Genomic DNA, 19,525 nt, shown 5'->3' on the forward strand with positions numbered 1-19,525 from the left:
TTAGTTATTATAGGAATTATAGGACTATTTCTCTATACCATTTGTATTTCATATACCTTTGACTATTGGATGTTCTTATAGGCACTTTAGTATTGCCAGTGTAACAGTATAGCTTCCGTCCCTCTCCTCGCCCCTACCTGGGCTCGAACCAGGAACACATTGACAACAGCCACCCTCGAGCATCGTTACCCATCGCTCCACAAAAGCCGCGGCTTTTGGGGAACAACTACTTCGAGGTCTCCGAGCGAGTGACGTCACCGATTTGAAACGCTATTAGCGCGCACCCCGCTAACTTGCTAGCCATTTCACATCGGTTACACCAGCCTAATCTCGGGAGTTGATAGGCTTGAAGTCATAAACAGCTCAATGCTTGAAGCACAGCGAAGAGCTGCTGACAAACGCACGAAAGTGCTGTTTGAATGAATGCGTACGAGCCTGCTGCTGCCTACCACCGCTCAGACTGCTCTATCTATCTTAATTATAACATAGTAACACACAGAAATACGAGCCTTAGGTCATTAACCTATTTTGACTCTAGGGGCAGTATTTTCATTTTTGAAAGAAAAAAAACGTTTTAAACAGGATATTTTGTCAGGACAAGATGCTAGAATATGCATATAATTGACAGCCTTGGATAGAAAACACTCTAACGTTTCCAAAAGTGTAAAGATATTGTCTGTGAGTATAACAGAACTGATGTTGCAGGCTAAAGCCTGAGAAAAATCCACTCCGGAAGTGCCCCATATTTTGAAAGCGCTGCGTGCCAATGAGTCCCCATTGAGCTGTGAATGTGCTATGAACCAGCTTACGCTTTCTACGTATTCCCCAAGGTGTCTACAGCATTGTAGTTTTACGCATTTATGTTGAAGAATACCCGTAGGGGGCTACATTGCGCAAGTGGTCACATGATGCTCCCGCAGAAAACCTTGCGTAAAATACTGAGGTAGCCATTTTTCCAATCACTTCTTATGAGAAACCAACTGCCTCGACGGATATATTATCGAATATATTTGTTAAAAACACCTTGAGGATGGATCCTAAACAACGTTTGCCGTGTTTCTGTCGATATTATGTAGCTAATTTAGAAAAAAGTTTGGCATTGTGGCATTTTTCGGTCGATTTCTCAGCCAAGCATGGTGAAGAAACAGGAGCTTTTACAGCGCCTACAAAAATAATATTTTTGGAAAAAAGGAACATTTGCTATCTAACTGGGAGTCTCCTGAGTGAAACCATCCAAAGTTCTTCAAAGGTAAATTATTTAATTTGGTTGCTTTTCTTATTTTTGTGAAAATGTTGCCTGCTGCCAGCAGAGCCTAGCATAGCATTATGCCATGATAAACTTACACAAATGCTTGTCTAGCATTGGCTGTAACGCATATTTAGAAAATCTGAGATGACAGTGTTGTTAACAAAAGGCTAAGCTTGTGTTTGAATATATTTATTTCATTTCATTTGCGATTTTCATGAATAGGAAAAGTTAACAGGTCACTGACCATCTCGAATCCCACCGTACCTTCTCCGCTGTGCTATCTGGTTTCCGAGCCGGTCACGGGTGCACCTCAGCCACGCTCAAGGTACTAAACGATATCATAACCGCCATCGATAAAAGACAGTACTGTGCAGCTGTCTTCATCGACCTTGCCAAGGCTTTCGACTCTGTCAATCACCATATTCTTATCGGCAGACTCAGTAGCCTCGGTTTTTCGGATGACTGCCTTGCCTGGTTCACCAATTACTTTGCAGACCGAGTTCAGTGTGTCAAATCGGAGGGCATGCTGTCCGGTCCTCTGGCAGTCTCTATGGGGGTGCCACAGGGTTCAATCCTCGGGCCGACTCTTTTCTCTGTATATATCAATGATGTTGCTCTTGCTGCGGGCGATTCCCTGATCCACCTCTACGCAGACGACACCATTCTATATACTTCCGGCCCGTACTTGGACACTGTGCTATCTAACCTCCAAACGAGCTTCAATGCCATACAACACTCCTTCCGTGGCCTCCAACTGCTCTTAAACACTAGTAAAACCAAATGCATGCTTTTCAACCGTTCGCTGCCTGCACCCGCACGCCTGACCAGCATCACCACCCTGGATGGTTCCGACCTTGAATATGTGGACATCTATAAGTACCTAGGTGTCTGGCTAGACTGTAAACTCTCCTTCCAGACTCATATCAAACATCTCCAATCAAAAATCAAATCTAGAGTCGGCTTTCTATTCCGCAACAAAGCCTCCTTCACTCACACCGCCAAACTTACCCTAGTAAAACTGACTATCCTACCGATCCACGACTTCGGCGATGTCATCTACAAAATTGCTTCCAACACTCTACTCAGCAAACTGGATGCAGTTTATCACAGTGCCATCCGTTTTGTCACTAAAGCACCTTATACCACCCACCACTGCGACTTGTATGCTCTAGTCGGCTGGCCCTCGCTACATATTCGTCGCCAGACCCACTGGCTCCAAGTCATCTACAAGTCCATGCTAGGTAAAGCTCCGCCTTATCTCAGTTCACTGGTCACGATGGCAACACCCATCCGTAGCACGCGCTCCAGCAGGTGTATCTCACTGATCATCCCTAAAGCCAACACCTCATTTGGCCGCCTTTCGTTCCAGTTCTCTGCTGCCTGTGACTGGAACGAATTGCTCTTTTGCACTCCAATATCTCTACCTGTACATGACCATCTGATCATTTATCACAAAATTGTAATTATTCGCCCTACCTCCTCATGCCTTTTGCACACAATGTATATAGACTCCCCTTTTTTTCTACTTGTTAATTGTTTACTCCATGTGTAACTCTGTTGTCTGTTCACACTGCTATGCTTTATCTTGGCCAGGTCGCAGTTGCAAATGAGAACTTGTTCTCAACTAGCCTACCTGGTTAAATAAAGGTTAAATAAAAAATTAATAAAAATGTATGTCCGTTGCGTTATGCTAATGCATTTGAGGCTATGATTACGCTCCCGGATACGGGTTTGCTCGTCGCAAAAGGTTAAGGACATTACATCAAAGTTGGATCAGCCTGTAGTGTGGTTTTCCACTTAAATTTTGAGTGTGACTCCAAATCCAGACCTCCATGGGTTGATAAATTTGATTTCCATTGCTAATTTTTGAGTGATTTTGTTGTCAGCACATTCAACTTTGTAAAGAAAAAAGTATTTAATAAGAATATTTCATTCATTCAGGTCTAGGATGTGTTATTTTAGTGTTCCCTTTATTTTTTTGAGCAGTGTATAATTTCGATAACAAAACGTTTATTTTTTTCTGTGAAATACGGAACCGTTCTGTATTTTATCTAATGGGGGGGCATCCCTAAGTCTACATATTGCTGTTACATTGTACAATCTTCAATGTTATGTCATAATTTTATGTACAATTTTGGCAAATTAATTTCTGTCTTTTTGTTAGGAATAAATGGTCTTCACACAGTTCGCAACAAGCCAGGCAGCCGAAACTGCTGCATATACCCTGACTCTGTTACATAGAACGCAAGAGAAGTGACACAGTTTCCCTAGTTAAAATAAATTAATGTTAGCAGGCAATATTAACTAAATATGTAGGTTAAAAAAGATATACTTGCGTATTGATTTTAAAGAAAGGCATTGATGTTTATGGTTAGGTACATTTGTGCAACGACAGTGCTTTTTTCGCAAATGCGCTTGTTAAATCATCACACGTTTGGCGAAGTAGGCTGTGATTCGATGACTGAATTGCCTAGTTAAATAAAGGTGTGTAAAAAAAATTGACTTTTTTTTTTTAAATGTCCAAAAATACCGATTTGTTATGAAAACTTGAAATCGGCCATTCCAATTCATCGGTCGACCTCTACTATCTACCCACTTGACCTTGCAACATGGTTCATTGACTATCTTTGCTGGACACTTGTAGCCCAGTGTTGTCTTTTGCCCTGCCCTTTTAAACCCCAATACTGTGTTTTTTCAACAGCATCTGGTAAAGTAGCAGACAAAGTGATCATTGAGAACACCAGAGACTCAACGTTTGTCTTCATGGAGGGCTCAGAGGATGCATACGTTGGCTACATGACCATCAAGGTGAGGTCTTATCCATGACTTACATAATATGGGCCTAGCTGACTGTTGGTGTATGCCTGGACTCAACAGTGGTCCAAATCATATTGACTCTGTATAGTGGTCCTCATCATGTTGTCATATTCACCCTGTACAGTGGTCCTCAACATATTCTCATATTGGCTCTGTACTGTGGTCTCCATGGTATTGTCATATTGGCTCTGTACGGTGGTCTTCATCATGTCATATTGGCTCTGTATGGTGGTCTTCATCATGTCATATTCACTCTGTACAGTGGTCCTCATGTTGTCATATTGACTCTGTATAGTGGGCCTCATCGTCATATTGACTCTGTATAGTGGGCCTCATCGTCATATTGACTCTGTATAGTGGGCCTCATCGTCATATTGACTCTGTATAGTGGGCCTCATCGTCATATTGACTCTGTATAGTGGGCCTCATCGTCATATTGACTCTGTATAGTGGGCCTCATCGTCATATTGACTCTGTATAGTGGGCCTCATCGTCATATTGACTCTGTACAGTCGGCCTCATCGTCATATTGACTCTGTACAGTGGGCCTCATCGTCATATTGGCTCTGTACAGTGGTCCTCATCATATTGTCATATTCACTCTGTACAGTGGTCCTCGCCCTATTGACTCTGTACAGTGGTCCTCGTCCTATTGACTGTACAGTGGTCCTCATCATGTTGTCATATTGGCTCTGTACGGTGGTCCTCATCATATTGTGACATATTGACTCTGTACGGTGGTCCTCATAATCAAATCAAATGTATTAGTCACATGCACTGAATACAACGGGTGTAGACTTTACAGTGAAATGCTTACTTACGAGCACTTAACCAATAATGCAGTTTCAAAAAATACTGATAAGAATAAGTTGAAAGTAACAAGTAATTAAAGAGCAGCAGTAAAATAACAATAGCGAGACTTTGTACAAGGGGGTATTGATACAGAGTCAATGTGCGGGGGCACCGGTTAGTTGAGGTAGTATGTCCATGTATGTAGAGTTATTAAAGTGACTAAGCATAGATGACAACAGAGAGTAGCAGTGGTGTGGAGAGGGGGAGGGTGCAATGCAAATAGTCCAGGAAGCCATTTGACTAGATGTTCAGGAGTCTTATGGCTTGGGGGTAGAAGCTGTTTAGAAGCCTCTTGGACCTAGACGTGGAGCTCCGTTACCGCTTGCCGTGCGGTAGCAGGGAGAACAGTCGATGACTAGGGTGGCTGGAGTCTGACAATCTTTAGGGCCTTCCTCTGACACCGCCTGGTATAGAGGTCTTGGATGGCAGGAAGCTTGGCCCCAGTGACGTACTGGGCCATACGCACTACCCTCTGTACTGCCTTGCGGTCTGAGGCCAAGCAGTTGCCATACCAGGCAGTGATGCAACAGTCAGGAGGGTGCAGCTGTAAAACCCTTTGAGGATCTGATGACCCAGGCCAAATCTTTTCAGTCTCCTGAGGGGGAATAGGTTTTGTCATGCGCTCTTCATGACTGTCTTGGTGTGCTTGGACCATGATAGTTTGTTGGTGGTGTGGAGATCAAGGAACTTGAAGCTCTCCACTGAAGTCCCATCGATGAGAATGGGGGCATGCTCGGTCCTCTTTTTCCTGTAGTCCACAATCATCTCCTTTGTCTTGATCACGTTGTGGGCGAGGTTGCTGTCTTGGCACCACACGACCAGTTCTCTGACCTTCATATAGGCTGTCTCGTTGTTGTCGGTGATCACTGTTGTGTCATCGGCAAATATAATGATGGTGTTGGAGTCGTACCTGGCCGTGTTGTCATGAGTGAACAGGGAGCACAGGAGGGGACTGAGCACGCACCCCTGAGGGGCCCCTGTGTTGAGGATCAGCATGGTGGATGTGTTGTTACCTACCCTTGCCACCTGGGGGCAGTCATATTGACTCTGTATAATGGGCCTCATCCTCATATTGACTCTGTATAGTGGGCCTCATCGTCATATTGGCTCTGTACAGTGGTCCTCATCATATTGTCATATTGACTCTGTACAGTGAGCCTCATCGTCATATTGACTCTGTACAGTGGGCCTCATCGTCATATTGACTCTGGACAGTGGGCCTCATCGTCATATTTTTTTTAAATCTCTATTTAACTAGGCAAGTCAGTTAAGAACAAATTCTTATTTTCAATGACGGCCTAGGAACAGTGGGTTAACTGCCTGTTCAGGGGCAGAACGACAGATATGTACCTTGTCAGCTCGGGGATTCGAACTTGCAACCTTTCGGTTACTAGTCCAACGCTCTAACCACTAGGCTACCCTGCCGCTATTGACTCTGTACAGTGGGCCTCATCGTCATATTGACTCTGGACAGTGGGCCTCATCGTCATATTGACTCTGGACAGTGGGCCTCATCGTCATATTGACTCTGGACAGTGGGCCTCATCGTCATATTGACCTTGTACAGTGGGCCTCATCGTCATATTGGCTCTGGACGATGAGGCCCATTGTAATATTGGCTCTGTACAGTGGGCCTCGTCATATTGGCTCTGTACAGTGGTCCTCATCATGTTGTCATATTCACTCTGTATGGTGGGCCTCATCATCATATTGACTCTGTATGGTGGGCCTCATCGTCATATTGACTCTGTATGGTGGGCCTCATCGTCATATTGACTCTGTATGGTGGGCCTCATCGTCATATTGACTCTATAGTGGGCCTCATCGTCATATTGACTCTGTACTGTGGTCCTCATCATATTGTCATATTGGCTCTGTACTGTTGTCCTCATCATATTGTCATATTGACTCTGTACTGTGGTCCTCATCATAATGTCATATTGACTCTGTACAGTGGTCCTCATCATACGAAGGGAACTGTTGACATGATATCAGTTGTGGATGTTAGTCATATGTTATGAATGACTCCTATCTTAGTCCTACATAATAAACTAACTCCCTTATGTTTGTCTGCCTCTCTTAGTTTAATCCTGATGATAAGTCTGCCCAGCACCACAATGCCCACCACTGTCTGGAGATTACAGTCAACTGCAGTCCCATCATTGACCACTGTATCATACGCAGCACTTGCACAGGTACCTTACAACACAATGTCTCCATCTCTCCACAGACCTACCGGCCTTTCACTAAGCGTAGTTTTAGCATCTCAGACCTACCTGCCTTTCACTAAGCATAGTTTTAGCATCTCAGACCTACCGGCCTTTCACTAAGCATAGCTTTAGCATCTCAGACCTACCGGCCTTTCACTAAGCATAGCTTTAGCATCTCAGACCTACCGGCCTTTCACTAAGCATAGTTTTAGCATCTCAGACCTACCGGCCTTTCACTAAGCATAGTTTTAGCATCTCATACCTACCTGCCTTTCACTAAGCATAGCTTTAGCATCTCAGCCCTACCGGCATTTCACTAAGCATAGTTTTAGCATCTCAGCCCTACCTGCCTTTCACTAAGCATAGTTTTAGCATCTCAGACCTACCGGCCTTTCACTAAGCATAGTTTTAGCATCTCATACCTACCTGCCTTTCACTAAGCATAGTTTTAGCATCTCAGACCTACCAAGTGCAATCTAATTTTCATGACACCTAAATGTATTATAATGATCATAGCTCATAGGGCAATATTTTGACAGTGTCTTCCACACATGGAATTGAGACAGTGGGTGGGTATCTGTCTGAGAAGTGTAGTGGATACACCGGGCTCTACCATGCTCACCTGGCTGGCTCTACACCTGTTGGTTTCAGTGGGCTCAGCGGTCTGTGTGAGCGGCCAGGGCGCTTGTCCCACCATCAAACACTGCAACATCAGCGACTGTGAGAACGTGGGGCTTTACATCACTGACCATGCACAGGTAGGTAACACACACTACTTTTCCATATGGCACTTGATTACTCAAATCATCCCATTTCCAAGACTGTGCTGTAAAACTCTGCATTCTTCGTTCCCAGGGAATCTACGAGGACAATGAGATCTCCAACAACGCTCTGGCAGGGATCTGGGTGAAAAACCATGGCAACCCTATCATCAGACGGAACCACATCCACCACGGCAGAGACGTGGGCGTCTTCACCTTCGACCACGGCATGGTGAGATGACACTATTGTTCTGGTCTGGCTACCACTGAGATGATGCTCCATTAGGGTTGCAAAGGGTCGGGAATTTTGCTTATAGCAGTGAACCTTTTTTTGTGGGATACACAAGGTAATTCTGGGTCTTGTGGCATATTTTGGTTAAACTATCCCCAATTCAATGAAATTGTAACCCTCTGCATGCACAGTGCATTCTTCCATCACATGTACAGCTGATTCTCAAGATCTTGCACACTAATGAGATGCTATTGAGCCTACACTACTACACTGAGCCAAGGACTACATGCTTTCTTGTAAGTTTTGATTACACTACTGGGTGGGGTGAATATATTTTATGACCTACATTTATTTTTTTTGTTAATTAGCAAATGGTAGCCTACAGAAAAGTGTGTTTTTAAATCATTTCTAACTTGTTACCAGTTTCTGCTATTTAGTTTTTGCTACCATGTGGGTTTTAGCTTGCTTGAGCCTGCTAACTGAGGTGTGTTAATTCACCTGTTTCCATATATGTTTAATTTTAAAATATTTGTCTTACAAAGGAGTTGGTTAATCTAACTGCTTAACTATTTATCTGTACATGCAATTTAATTTTTTATATATATTTTTTAACTATTGTTTCTGATCTTTACAGGAAAATGCCACGAGCACTATCTGATGTGTGGAGACATTTCACTGCAGCTAATGTAGAAGGAAAAGCTGTGTACATTTGCAAATGCTGTGCCAAATCATATGTGAAGAATGCAACAAAGATGCGGAATCATCTGGTCAAGTGCATAAAGTTCCCTCAGCGCTCAGGTATTTTCACTGGTGACAGACAATGCTGCAAACATGAAGTCTGCTTGGTCTAAAGTGGAGGATTCCTACCCTCACATCACACCCATTGGCTGTGCTGCTCATGCATTGAATCTGTTCCTCAAGGACACCATGGCACTGAAAACAATGGATACACTCTACAAGAGAGCCAAGGAAATGGTTAGGTATGTCATTAAGGGTCATTAAGTTATAGCAGCAATCTACCTCACCAAGCAAAGTGAGAAGAATAAGAGCACCAGATTGAAGCTGCCCAGAAACACCCGTTGGGGTGGTGTTGTCATCATCATCGATGCCATCCACGTCTCCTGGATGGCATCGAGTCTCTCCAAGAAATGGCCATATCACAGTCTGCCGATATGGACAGCCCCATCAAGAGGATCCTCCTGGATAATGTATTTTGGGAGAGATTAAGTAGCCTGAAACCTATAGCAGTAAACATTGCACGGATTGAGGGAGACAATGCCATCCTGTCTGATGTTCAGACTCTGCTTGCAGATGTAAGAGAAGAAATCCGTACTGCCCTGCACACTTTACTGTTGCTCCAAGCAGAGGAAACTGCAGTTCTGAAATACATCAAAAAGCGTGAAGACTTCTGCCTGAAGCCCAAACACGCCGCAGCGTACATGTTGGACCACAAGTATGCTGGCAAGAGCATCCTGTCTGGTGCAGAGATCAACAAGGCCTATGGTGTCATCACTACCATGTCTCACCACCTTGGCCTGGATGAGGGCAAGGTTCTTGGCAGTCTGGCACAGTACACTTCCAAGTAAGGGCTTTGGGATGGAGATGCAATATGGCAGTTGTGCCAACATATCTCATCAGCCACCTGGTGGAAGGGACTTTTTTCCCCTGTTGCCTCCATCCTCCAAATCCCACCAACAACAGCCGATTCAGAGGGCAACTGGTCCTTGTTTGGGAACACACACACACCAAAGCACGCAACATGCTGACCAATACAAGGGTTGAAAAATGGTGGACATCCGAGCATATTTTAGGCTTTTTGAGCCTGACAACGAAACACCCTCAACAAGCTTGGAAAGTTACAGTGAAGATGAGGCCTGAGTCTGATGTTCAAGAAGTGGACATTGAGGAAGTCCAGAGAGAAGACATGGACGCCTGAGAGGAAGACAACCAAAGCTTTCTAGACTATCATTTTACAGATGTATGTTGGAAATGTCTTTGGGAGATGCGATGGATCATTGGAGATCGTTCAGTGAAATCATCCCATGTGAAGAGCCAACTCATTTAATTAAAGTTCAATTTGTAACTAAATTGTTTTTTGTTTTTTTCTATTATGTCTACTTATGATAAGATAAAAAGGTTCATGTTTCTGTTTCCATATATGGTAAATATATCCAATGCAAAAAACATTTAAATGGTATTAATATTAATTTGCATATATTTCCATTCATTTCCATATATTCCCTTCAATTCCCACGGAAGGTTTCCACCACTGAATATTCCCCAAAATGTGCTACCCTATGCTCCATATTGGTCTGGTCTGGCTACTCCTGAGAGATGACGCTCAATATTGGTCTGGTCTGGCTACCCCTGAGAGATGACGCTCAATATTGGTCTGGTCAGTCTACCCCTGAGAGATGACGCTCAATATTGGTCTGGCCTGGCTACTCCTGAGAGACGACGCTCAATATTGGTCTGGTCTGGCTGCCCCTGAGAGATGACGCTCAATATTGGTCTGGCCTGGCTACCCCTGAGAGATGACGCTCAATATTGGTCTGGTCTGGCTACCCCTGAAAGATGACGCTCCATATTAGTCTGGCCTGGCTGCCCCTGAGAGATGACGCTCCATATTGGTCTGGTCTGGCCTGGCTACCCCTGAGAGATGACGCTCCATATTGGTCTGGTCTGGCTACCCCTGAGAGATGACGCTCAATATTGGTCTGGTCTGGCTGCCCCTGAGAGATGATGCTCCATTTTGATCTGGACTACAGTTGTGACTAGAGGCTCTTTCTCATTCTTCCTCCATCCCTTGCATCCTCTCGCTTCCTTCTCTATCGTATTGTAGGATAATGTCTAAGGTCCCTCATCTGACATTCTTCAATGCGTTTTGAGGAGCGTATGCAAGGTAATGAGGAAAGATTTGAGGAAGAACCTTGGTTTCTACCGTAGCTGGCGAAAAAAGTGTATTTCTGCTGTAAATACTCAGTCTGTAGCCGTTCTTGTTCTTAAAGAGAAGTGTTGCCTCCCGGTTTCATCCGACTGTAGGTTTTGAAGACCCACCATTGGTTTTAGTTACATAAACCTTAATCCACAGCTTCTAAAAACATGGAAATCTATTCCTAATTTTGGTTACACAAGACATCGGATTGAGGTCATTTTCTAAATAGAAAATGAACGTTTTTTTTGAACACCTTGCTCTTCTCAACTGTATTTTGGAGAAAGTCTAAGGTTTCTTTCCTGTGAAGTTCTTATCCAATGCTTCTGAAAAGGAGGAGTGATGATCTGATGACTCGAGAAAAGATTAATTGAGAAATAGCCATGGTATTCTGATTTATTACTGACGCGACGGTCTCCTCCTGCAGGGCTACTTTGAGAGCTGCAACATCCACAGGAACCGCATAGCTGGCTTTGAGGTGAAGGCGTACGCCAACCCCACGGTGGTGCGCTGTGAGATCCACCACGGACAGACGGGAGGGATCTACGTGCACGAGAAGGGCCGAGGACAGTTCATCGAGAACAAGATCTATGCAAACAACTTTGCTGGAGTGTGGGTCACCTCCAATAGCGATCCTACAATAAGGTCAGTGGGGTTTCGGGTCAAATACATACATCACTTTTCAAAAAAGAAAATCCTCTTTCGTGCTCGCTCTCTCTTTCGCTGTCTCGTCTCTCCCTTTGTGCATTATGCAATCTATATTACATTGTATTGATGCTGATGTGTAAATTGATAGTCAATGGTGCCATTTTTCCACGGTGTGTCAATCACAGGGGCAACGCCATCTTCAACGGTAACCAGGGTGGCGTTTACATATTCGGTGACGGCCGAGGCCTCATTGAGGGGAATGATATCTACGGTAACGCCTTGGCAGGGATCCAGATCAGGACGAACAGCTGCCCAATCGTACGACACAACAAGATCCACGACGGACAGCATGGGGGCATCTATGTGGTAAGTAGAACTTTCTAGAACCTTTTTAAATGTGTATTTAAAGAAAGCACATAATCACATGTTTAGTACTTATGAAGCTCATAGCTGTGGTTTATCTGCAACCCTTTAGCATATTTAACCACTGTTAGCCTGCCATATTAGTGTTAAATAAACCTTCATACAGTAGGCAACAGACTGACAGAGGATAAGGATGTTAGTAATGTAATTCATGTGTGTCTCCCCTGTAGCATGAAAAGGGACAGGGGGTGATTGAGGAGAATGAGGTCTACAGCAACACGCTGGCAGGAGTCTGGGTGACCACAGGAAGCACACCTGTCCTCAGGAGGAACAGGATACACAGTGGGAAACAGGTATGGACATAGAGGGAGAGTTGCATTTATTAGGGATCCCTCTTCCTGGGGCCCAAACACACCAAAGCATACACATTACATATAAAACAGTGAACAATGTTCGTACTGAATGAGCTAAAGATAACAGTACATCATATAACATCCCTACACCACCACATATCCACACCATGTTCAATACCACCATACAACAATATCACAATGTGTGTGTATGCATTCACCTTTGTGTGTCTGGAGGGGGGGGGGCACACACTGTCAGTTCAGTTGGCTCCATGGGCCACTCATCTCCCACAGATGGATGGATGAATGCAAACTAAACACTCCCACCTCCCCTCTTGTCTTGTGGGTCATACAGGTTGGTGTCTACTTCTACGACAACGGCCATGGAGTGTTGGAGGACAATGATATCTACAACCACATGTACTCTGGAGTTCAAATCAGGTCAGTGAAAGGGCTGGAACTCAAAATTAATAGACAACCACACGGTGGGACCCACTGACAACCACGCGGTGGGACCCACTGACAACCTGTGTAAATAATGTAGTGCATGTTGCTGTTTTAATAAAGGCATTTAAGATGATTTATCACATTGCTATGCACTTTTTGTCATACTATTGATTTTAATTATATGCATTGATTGATTTGTTGGTTAATGTTTCCCACTGTAACAGAACTGGAAGCAATCCCAAAATCAGACGGAACAAGATCTGGGGAGGTCAAAATGGAGGCATTCTGGTTTACAACTCAGGTGAGAAACCAACTGTTAGTCTATCCATCCTCTGTCTCCTCTCAGCTTGATTTTGTCGGCAGAGGGGTGAAGCAAGCACATATTTTCTTCAGAAAGTATACCTTTTCCACATGAAATTCATGATGCAGAACAGTTAAGACATCCTGGATTTACAGGTTCTGAGTGGAGTGGCTCCATCACATTCCTGTGTCACTCAGATGCTCCCTCATGAACTCTATAACCATGATACATGAAAGGGGGACCTCTTGGCTGATATCCTGACTGTTTCAGGTTTGGGCTTCATCGAGGACAATGAGATCTTTGACAACGCCATGGCGGGGGTGTGGATAAAGACGGACAGCAACCCCACCCTCCGGAGGAATAAGATCCACGACGGGCGAGACGGAGGGATCTGTATATTCAACGGAGGACGAGGTTTACTGGAGGAGAACGATATCTTCAGGAACGCCCAGGCAGGGGTCCTCATCAGCACCAACAGCCACCCCATCCTGAGGAAGAACAGGATATTTGACGGCTTCGCTGCAGGTGGGTGACGCTATGCTAGAAAGCAGAGTTCAGTCCAGAGTTGTGTTCATTAGGAACCATATGAAGGAAAGCAGACTGACAGGGGCAGGGACTACCTGGATTGGTCCAATAACAAATGCTGCAAAAAATGTATTTGACTGTGTGCGTATTAAGCATGACCAGGCAGTATTTAGCTTTGACTCCATGTGATTAATAGGTAGACGTTAACCCTATCAGTCCCGAGACTCCAGCTAAAATCGGCTTTTTGTTTATCTGACTTACATTTTTCTGCATGTCCAGCCCTTATATTTAGACATTTCTTTTACCATTTTATTTTCAGGACGGGGCTGAACACAAACCAATTTCACATAAACAGTTGCATTCATGAGTTTAATAGACTGAAAATAAATGTCCTCAAGCAAAATCCTGATCAAAATGAATTCGTATGAATGCTGTAAGTACAGAAATGGTTTCATCCCTGGGAAATGAATATCCAACTAGTCAGTAACAACTGTGTGGAGTTTGTGACAGCAACTATGTGAGCGTATCACAGTATTATAGACACTATATAGAAGAAACTCTTACCGTTTAACGGTTCTTGTGTAGCTTGTTAGCGACAGAGTAAAACATGTCACGTGCGTTTTCGTGAGAGTCCCAGCTTTTCATAGATAACTTGTGGCTCAAACCATCGACTCTACAGACGTTTTTGTAAAAAGACCCAGGATCCACCCTTGTCTCACAAAACAGCTCAAACACAATGTTTAAATGGGGTTAGAATTCCAAATTGCGCCAGCGTTGCAGTGGGTGGGACTCATTGGGTTAACTGAAGAGGTGGGATCCAATCCCAAATGGACACGTATATGGACATCTGCTCGTCGAACATCTCAGTCCAAAATCATAGGCATTAATATCGAGTTGCTCCCCCCCTTTGCTGCAATAACAGCCTCCACTCTTCTGGGAAGGCTTTCCACTAGATGGTGGAACATTGCTGCTGGGACTTGCTTCCATATTAGTGAGGTCGGGCACTGATGATTAGGCCTGGCTCAGTCGGCGTTCAAATTCATCCCAAAGGGGGTTGAAGTTCAGACTGTGCAGACTAGTCAAGTTCTACCACACCGATCTCGACAATCCATTTCTGTATGAACCTCGCTTTGTGCACGGGTGCATTGTCATGCAGGAAAGGGCCTTCCCCAAACTGTTACCACAACGTTGCAAGCGGAATCGTCTAGAATGTCATTTGTATGTAGAATGTATGTTGTAGCATTAAGATTTTCTTTCACTGGAACTACATTTATTTTATTATTTGACCTTTATTTAAGTCAGTTAAGAACAAATTCTTATTTACAATGACGGCCTACCGGGGAACAGTGGGTTAACTGCCTTGTTCAGGGACAGAAAGACACACACCTGTCTATATAAGGTGCATGTCAGAGCAAAAACCAAGCCATGAGGTCGAAGGAATTGTCTGTAGGTACCAAAAAAATGGAATGTCCCCAAGAACACAGTGGCCTCCATTCTTAAATGGAAGAAGTTTGAAACCACCAAGACTCTTTATAGAGCTGGATGCCCGGCCAAACTGAGCAATCGGGGGAGAAGGGCCTTGTTTAGGGAGGTGACCAAGAACCCCATGGTCACTCTGACAGAGCTCCAGAGTTCCTCTGTGGAGATGGGAGAGTTTGCCAGAAGGCACCTTCAGAAACAAGATTAGCTGTTCTGATGAAACCAAGATTGAAATCTGTGGCCTGAATGCCAAGCCTCACATCTGGAAGAAACATGGCACCATCCCTACGGTGAAGCATGGTAGTCACAGCATCATGCTGTGGGGGTGTTTCTCAGCTGCAGGGTCTAGTCAGGATCGAGGCATTTTCAGAAAGGTCCTTGATGAAAACCTGCTCCAGAGTGCTCAGGACCTCATACTGGGGTGAAGGTTCACCTTCCAACAGGACCACGACCCCAAGCACACAGCCAAGACAACGCAGGAGTGGCTTCGGGTCAAGTCTCTGAATGTCCTGGAGTGGCCCGGACTTGAACCCAATCGAACATCTCCGGGGAGACCTGAAAATAACTGTGCAGCAACACTTCCCATCCAACCTGACAGAGCTTGAGAGGATCTTCAGAGAATGGGAGAAACTTCCCAGATACAGGTGTGCCAAGCTTGTAGCGTCATACCCAAGAAGACTTGAGGCTGTATTTGCTGCCAAAGGTGCTTCAACAAAGTAAAGGGTCTTTCTAGAAACCTGTTTTTGCTTTGTCATTATGGTGTATTGTGCATAGATTTTGTTTTTTTACATATACCTTTTTGTAAAAGTCTTTAACCTAACGTGGAAAAGGTCAAGGGGTCTGAATACTTTCTGAAAACACTATAGTGTGTCTCCACATTGCCGTCTGATAGTTTGTTTAGGTGGAAGTTTAACTATATTATACTATTGAAATTCTCTCAGATCTCCACAGGTGCTTAGGGGGTCCTGAATCTCCACTTCCCCCATGCTGATCCTGACCTGTCTCTGTTTCTATGTCTACCAGGTATTGAGATCACCAATCATGCCACGGCAACCCTGGAGGGCAATCAGATCTTCAACAACCGCTTTGGAGGGTTGTTTCTCGCATCGGGTGTCAACGTTACAATGAAAGGTAAAAGAGAACGTATTGTTACTAGAATCTAACATTATAGGAACTACTTATGGTCAGTCTCTTTGGCAAAATGGTGGTTTTGAATTCTCTGAAATTGCCTCTAAATTACTTTTTCTTATCTGTACCTGGTCTGATCCAACCCCCCCCCCCCCCCCCCCCCCCCCCCCCCCCCCCCGTTCTCCTGTATTCCCCCCCAGATAACAAAATAATGAACAATCAAGATGCCATTGAAAAAGCTGTGAGCAGAGGTCAGTGCCTGTACAAGATTTCCAGTTACACCAGCTATCCAATGCACGATTTTTACAGGTAATAATTTCTTACCCTGTGTGTATAGATATCTCTACACATATCTGGATATATAGAGAGAGAGCGTTAGAGATATCTTTACACATCTGGATATATATATATATATATAGAGAGAGCGAGAGAGAGATCTCTACACATATCTGGATATATAGATGGAGAGATCTCTACACATCTGGATATATAGATGGAGAGATCTCTACACATATCTGGATATATAGATGGAGAGATCTCTACACACATCTGGATATATAGATGGAGAGATCTCTACACATATCTGGATATATAGATAGAGCGCGTCATCCAGTGGGGTATTCCAGAAAGCAGGATTATGAAGTTAGTCGGCAAACTTTGATAAACAGCCACATACAACTCTTGATTTTCAGATTTATTGAGAATGCTACTTTTGTAAATGTTAAGTCTGTATTTCTCAAAAAGATTAAGTTATTTTAAGCAATGTTGGATTCATTGATCCATCTGTCCACTTTAATGGATGAAACTCATTTGGCTCGTCACCTGTTTCTTTGTTCTGTCCCTCCGTGTGGTCAGGTGTCACACCTGTAACACAACAGACCGCAACGCCATCTGTGTGAACTGCATCAAGAAGTGCCACCAGGGGCACGACGTCGAGTTCATTAGGCATGATAGGTACGTTACTGTTCTGTTTAATGCCTTTTTAATGACAGTGATATTTCACTCTAAGTTACTTTTAATTATATCTGGTTTTATATTGCACAATCGTGTGCAGAACCTCTCCCTCCTGTGCCAAATGATAGCTCACATTCAAATCTGTTTGTGTACAGTAATTGACTTCAAGAAATGTGAGAAATCTGGAGATGTGCTAGTATTTCAGTGGCTACTTGATCAGTTGATATTTCCTCCCGGTCTTCCACTTCAGTCATTTTCAATATTATAATCCGTACCTTCTCTGTAGATTCTTCTGTGACTGTGGAGCCGGAACCTTGTCAAACCCCTGCACGCTAGCCGGAGAGCCTACGCATGACACGGACACACTGTACGACTCCGCCCCTCCTATAGAGTCCAATACGCTGCAACACAACTGAGCTGGACCTCCCACCTCCGGACCTATTCCCTATATAGTGCACTACTTTTGACTAGGACCCTATGCTGGCCAGGTCAAAAGTGGTCCACTATGTGGGGAATAGGGTGCCATTTTGGAACGACACAGAAACTCCTCTTTGTTCAGCTAACTTGTCCACTAATGCATGGGAAGGAGGAAAAATACAATACAAACTGTTATAAATATTTCAATTGTTTCACACATGAAAATATGTACAAATGGATGTTGTGGTGGATAAAGACAAGCTGAAAGGAGACATACATTTATATACTGAAAAATGTTCTGCTGTGGATGCACCGCTCCCCCCTTGTTTTCCTTCCCAGCAATGTATTGGCGGAGAGGAGAGGACCTGGTCGAATGTAGTGCCCTATGAAGGGAATAGGATGCCATTTCGGACTCAGAGATATTGACTCAGGTTGAAGGAGAATTAATGGGAAGCATTGCAGTTGTATAACGGAGCTGGGGAGAGGTGGATGGGCGCTAGCCATCTTCATGCCCCCTGCCGCCTTTGCGAAGTGGTCAAGTCAGACTGCAGTTATTGTACAGAGCCACGAATGATGGCAGGACGGCACAGCAACGCTCAGAGCCATAAAAGGAACCAGTTCCTCGCCACACACTGCCTATGTCTCCGGGCAGCAAACCCCTGTGGCGTTGGTATGGATACAACAAATGAAATATTAATGACCTAGCACTTCCGCTTTTAATTTTTTGGGTGAAAACAAAGTTTTTGATTTTAAATGTTTTTTTCCCCTGTAGCTTTGTATTTTCATGCAAAAATGTTACTGTACTTGAATGTCTTATTTTATTAAATATAATAGTTTTTTTGGGTTATTCAACCATAGACTTGCTGTAAGTGTACTCATGTCGCAGTATCTACGTTCTTTCTGTGAAAGAGAACAAACAAACAAAAAAATACATTTTCCCCAGCAATGTTGACTTTCAAATGTGAGACTTTTAGAATTGATCGTGGCTGTTTCGAGTCTGAACACCTTTTCTTTTTGTCTGCAATATGGAGTTCAAGGAGCCATGTAGAGAAGCATTCATATTTCCTATTTGGACCATACTGCAGGTAACCTCAGTATAATTGTCAAAGTATAAGCGCTGGATTAAATTCGTATTGTGGGAAATCTGACCTAAATTTAGGGTAATTTCGATTGAGCCGACACATGCAACTTTCACTGTGAATGCAGTCTCCGAAAGCAGGAACATTGATTTAAAGGCATTTTATAACGCAGATCTTTTTTGTAATATGGATTGAATCCAGCCCTCGGTCTTGTGAAATCACAGCTGTCTTCATTTAGGCTCCAAGGTCCAGGGTGTACTGTAGTGCTTTCCTAGTCTGGTCCCAGATCTGTTTGTGCCGTTCCCCATAATGACCACAGGAGTTGTCAACGCCACACGAACAGATCTGGGACTGACTAAGAGATTAAAACATTGCTGGAGCTTTTTTTTTTGTAACACTAGAGCTCTACTGAATGAGACTAAGTATCCACCCAGCGGTAAATGGTTTATTACGTTCCCCTCCACCCCATCTATGTGTATTGGTGACTGTGGGCTCTCAAACAGCTTGAATTGTATGCATGTACCATAACACCCAGACTTAATATATTGTGGAGTATTCAATAACCATTATGTAGATGCTAGTGAATTAAAAGGGTTTACTTTCCTAGATAGAGAAAACTGGTCATTTTTTAAAATGAACTTTATTAGATGATAATACATTAGTGACTTGTGGAAAAGAGCAGGGAAGGGGTGTATTCAGGGATGGGAAAGGTTTAATGTTGCAGATAGAATGAATACTTTGACAAATGTATTGTGTAGAACACAGTATCTGAACGTTTTGT

At 43.8% G+C, this 19,525-nt stretch overlaps 1 protein-coding gene across 4 annotated transcripts in view; it reads left to right on the plus strand.

The window, feature by feature from the left end:
* LOC109900100 (F-box only protein 11) overlaps positions 1-19,352 on the plus strand; it is a 42,051-nt gene extending 22,699 nt beyond the window's left edge. For 3 of the 4 annotated variants that reach the window (XM_020495834.2, XM_020495833.2, XM_031835190.1), the window contains exons 8-21: positions 3,951-4,057; positions 7,002-7,113; positions 7,780-7,886; positions 7,984-8,121; positions 11,481-11,698; positions 11,887-12,067; positions 12,295-12,417; positions 12,770-12,855; positions 13,086-13,162; positions 13,433-13,687; positions 16,190-16,297; positions 16,495-16,603; positions 17,150-17,248; positions 17,535-19,352. In XM_020495834.2, the coding sequence (XP_020351423.1) occupies positions 3,951-4,057; positions 7,002-7,113; positions 7,780-7,886; positions 7,984-8,121; positions 11,481-11,698; positions 11,887-12,067; positions 12,295-12,417; positions 12,770-12,855; positions 13,086-13,162; positions 13,433-13,687; positions 16,190-16,297; positions 16,495-16,603; positions 17,150-17,248; positions 17,535-17,664 (1,850 nt within the window). In that variant the 3' untranslated portion in view covers positions 17,665-19,352. The remainder of the gene's footprint in view (positions 1-3,950; positions 4,058-7,001; positions 7,114-7,779; positions 7,887-7,983; positions 8,122-11,480; positions 11,699-11,886; positions 12,068-12,294; positions 12,418-12,769; positions 12,856-13,085; positions 13,163-13,432; positions 13,688-16,189; positions 16,298-16,494; positions 16,604-17,149; positions 17,249-17,534) is intronic. The other variant, XR_002256553.2, reaches the window with a different exon arrangement.
* The last annotated feature ends 173 nt before the right edge of the window (positions 19,353-19,525 follow it).

This window comes from Oncorhynchus kisutch, linkage group LG11, assembly GCF_002021735.2.
Source record: "Oncorhynchus kisutch isolate 150728-3 linkage group LG11, Okis_V2, whole genome shotgun sequence".
Classification (NCBI taxonomy): domain Eukaryota; kingdom Metazoa; phylum Chordata; class Actinopteri; order Salmoniformes; family Salmonidae; genus Oncorhynchus; species Oncorhynchus kisutch.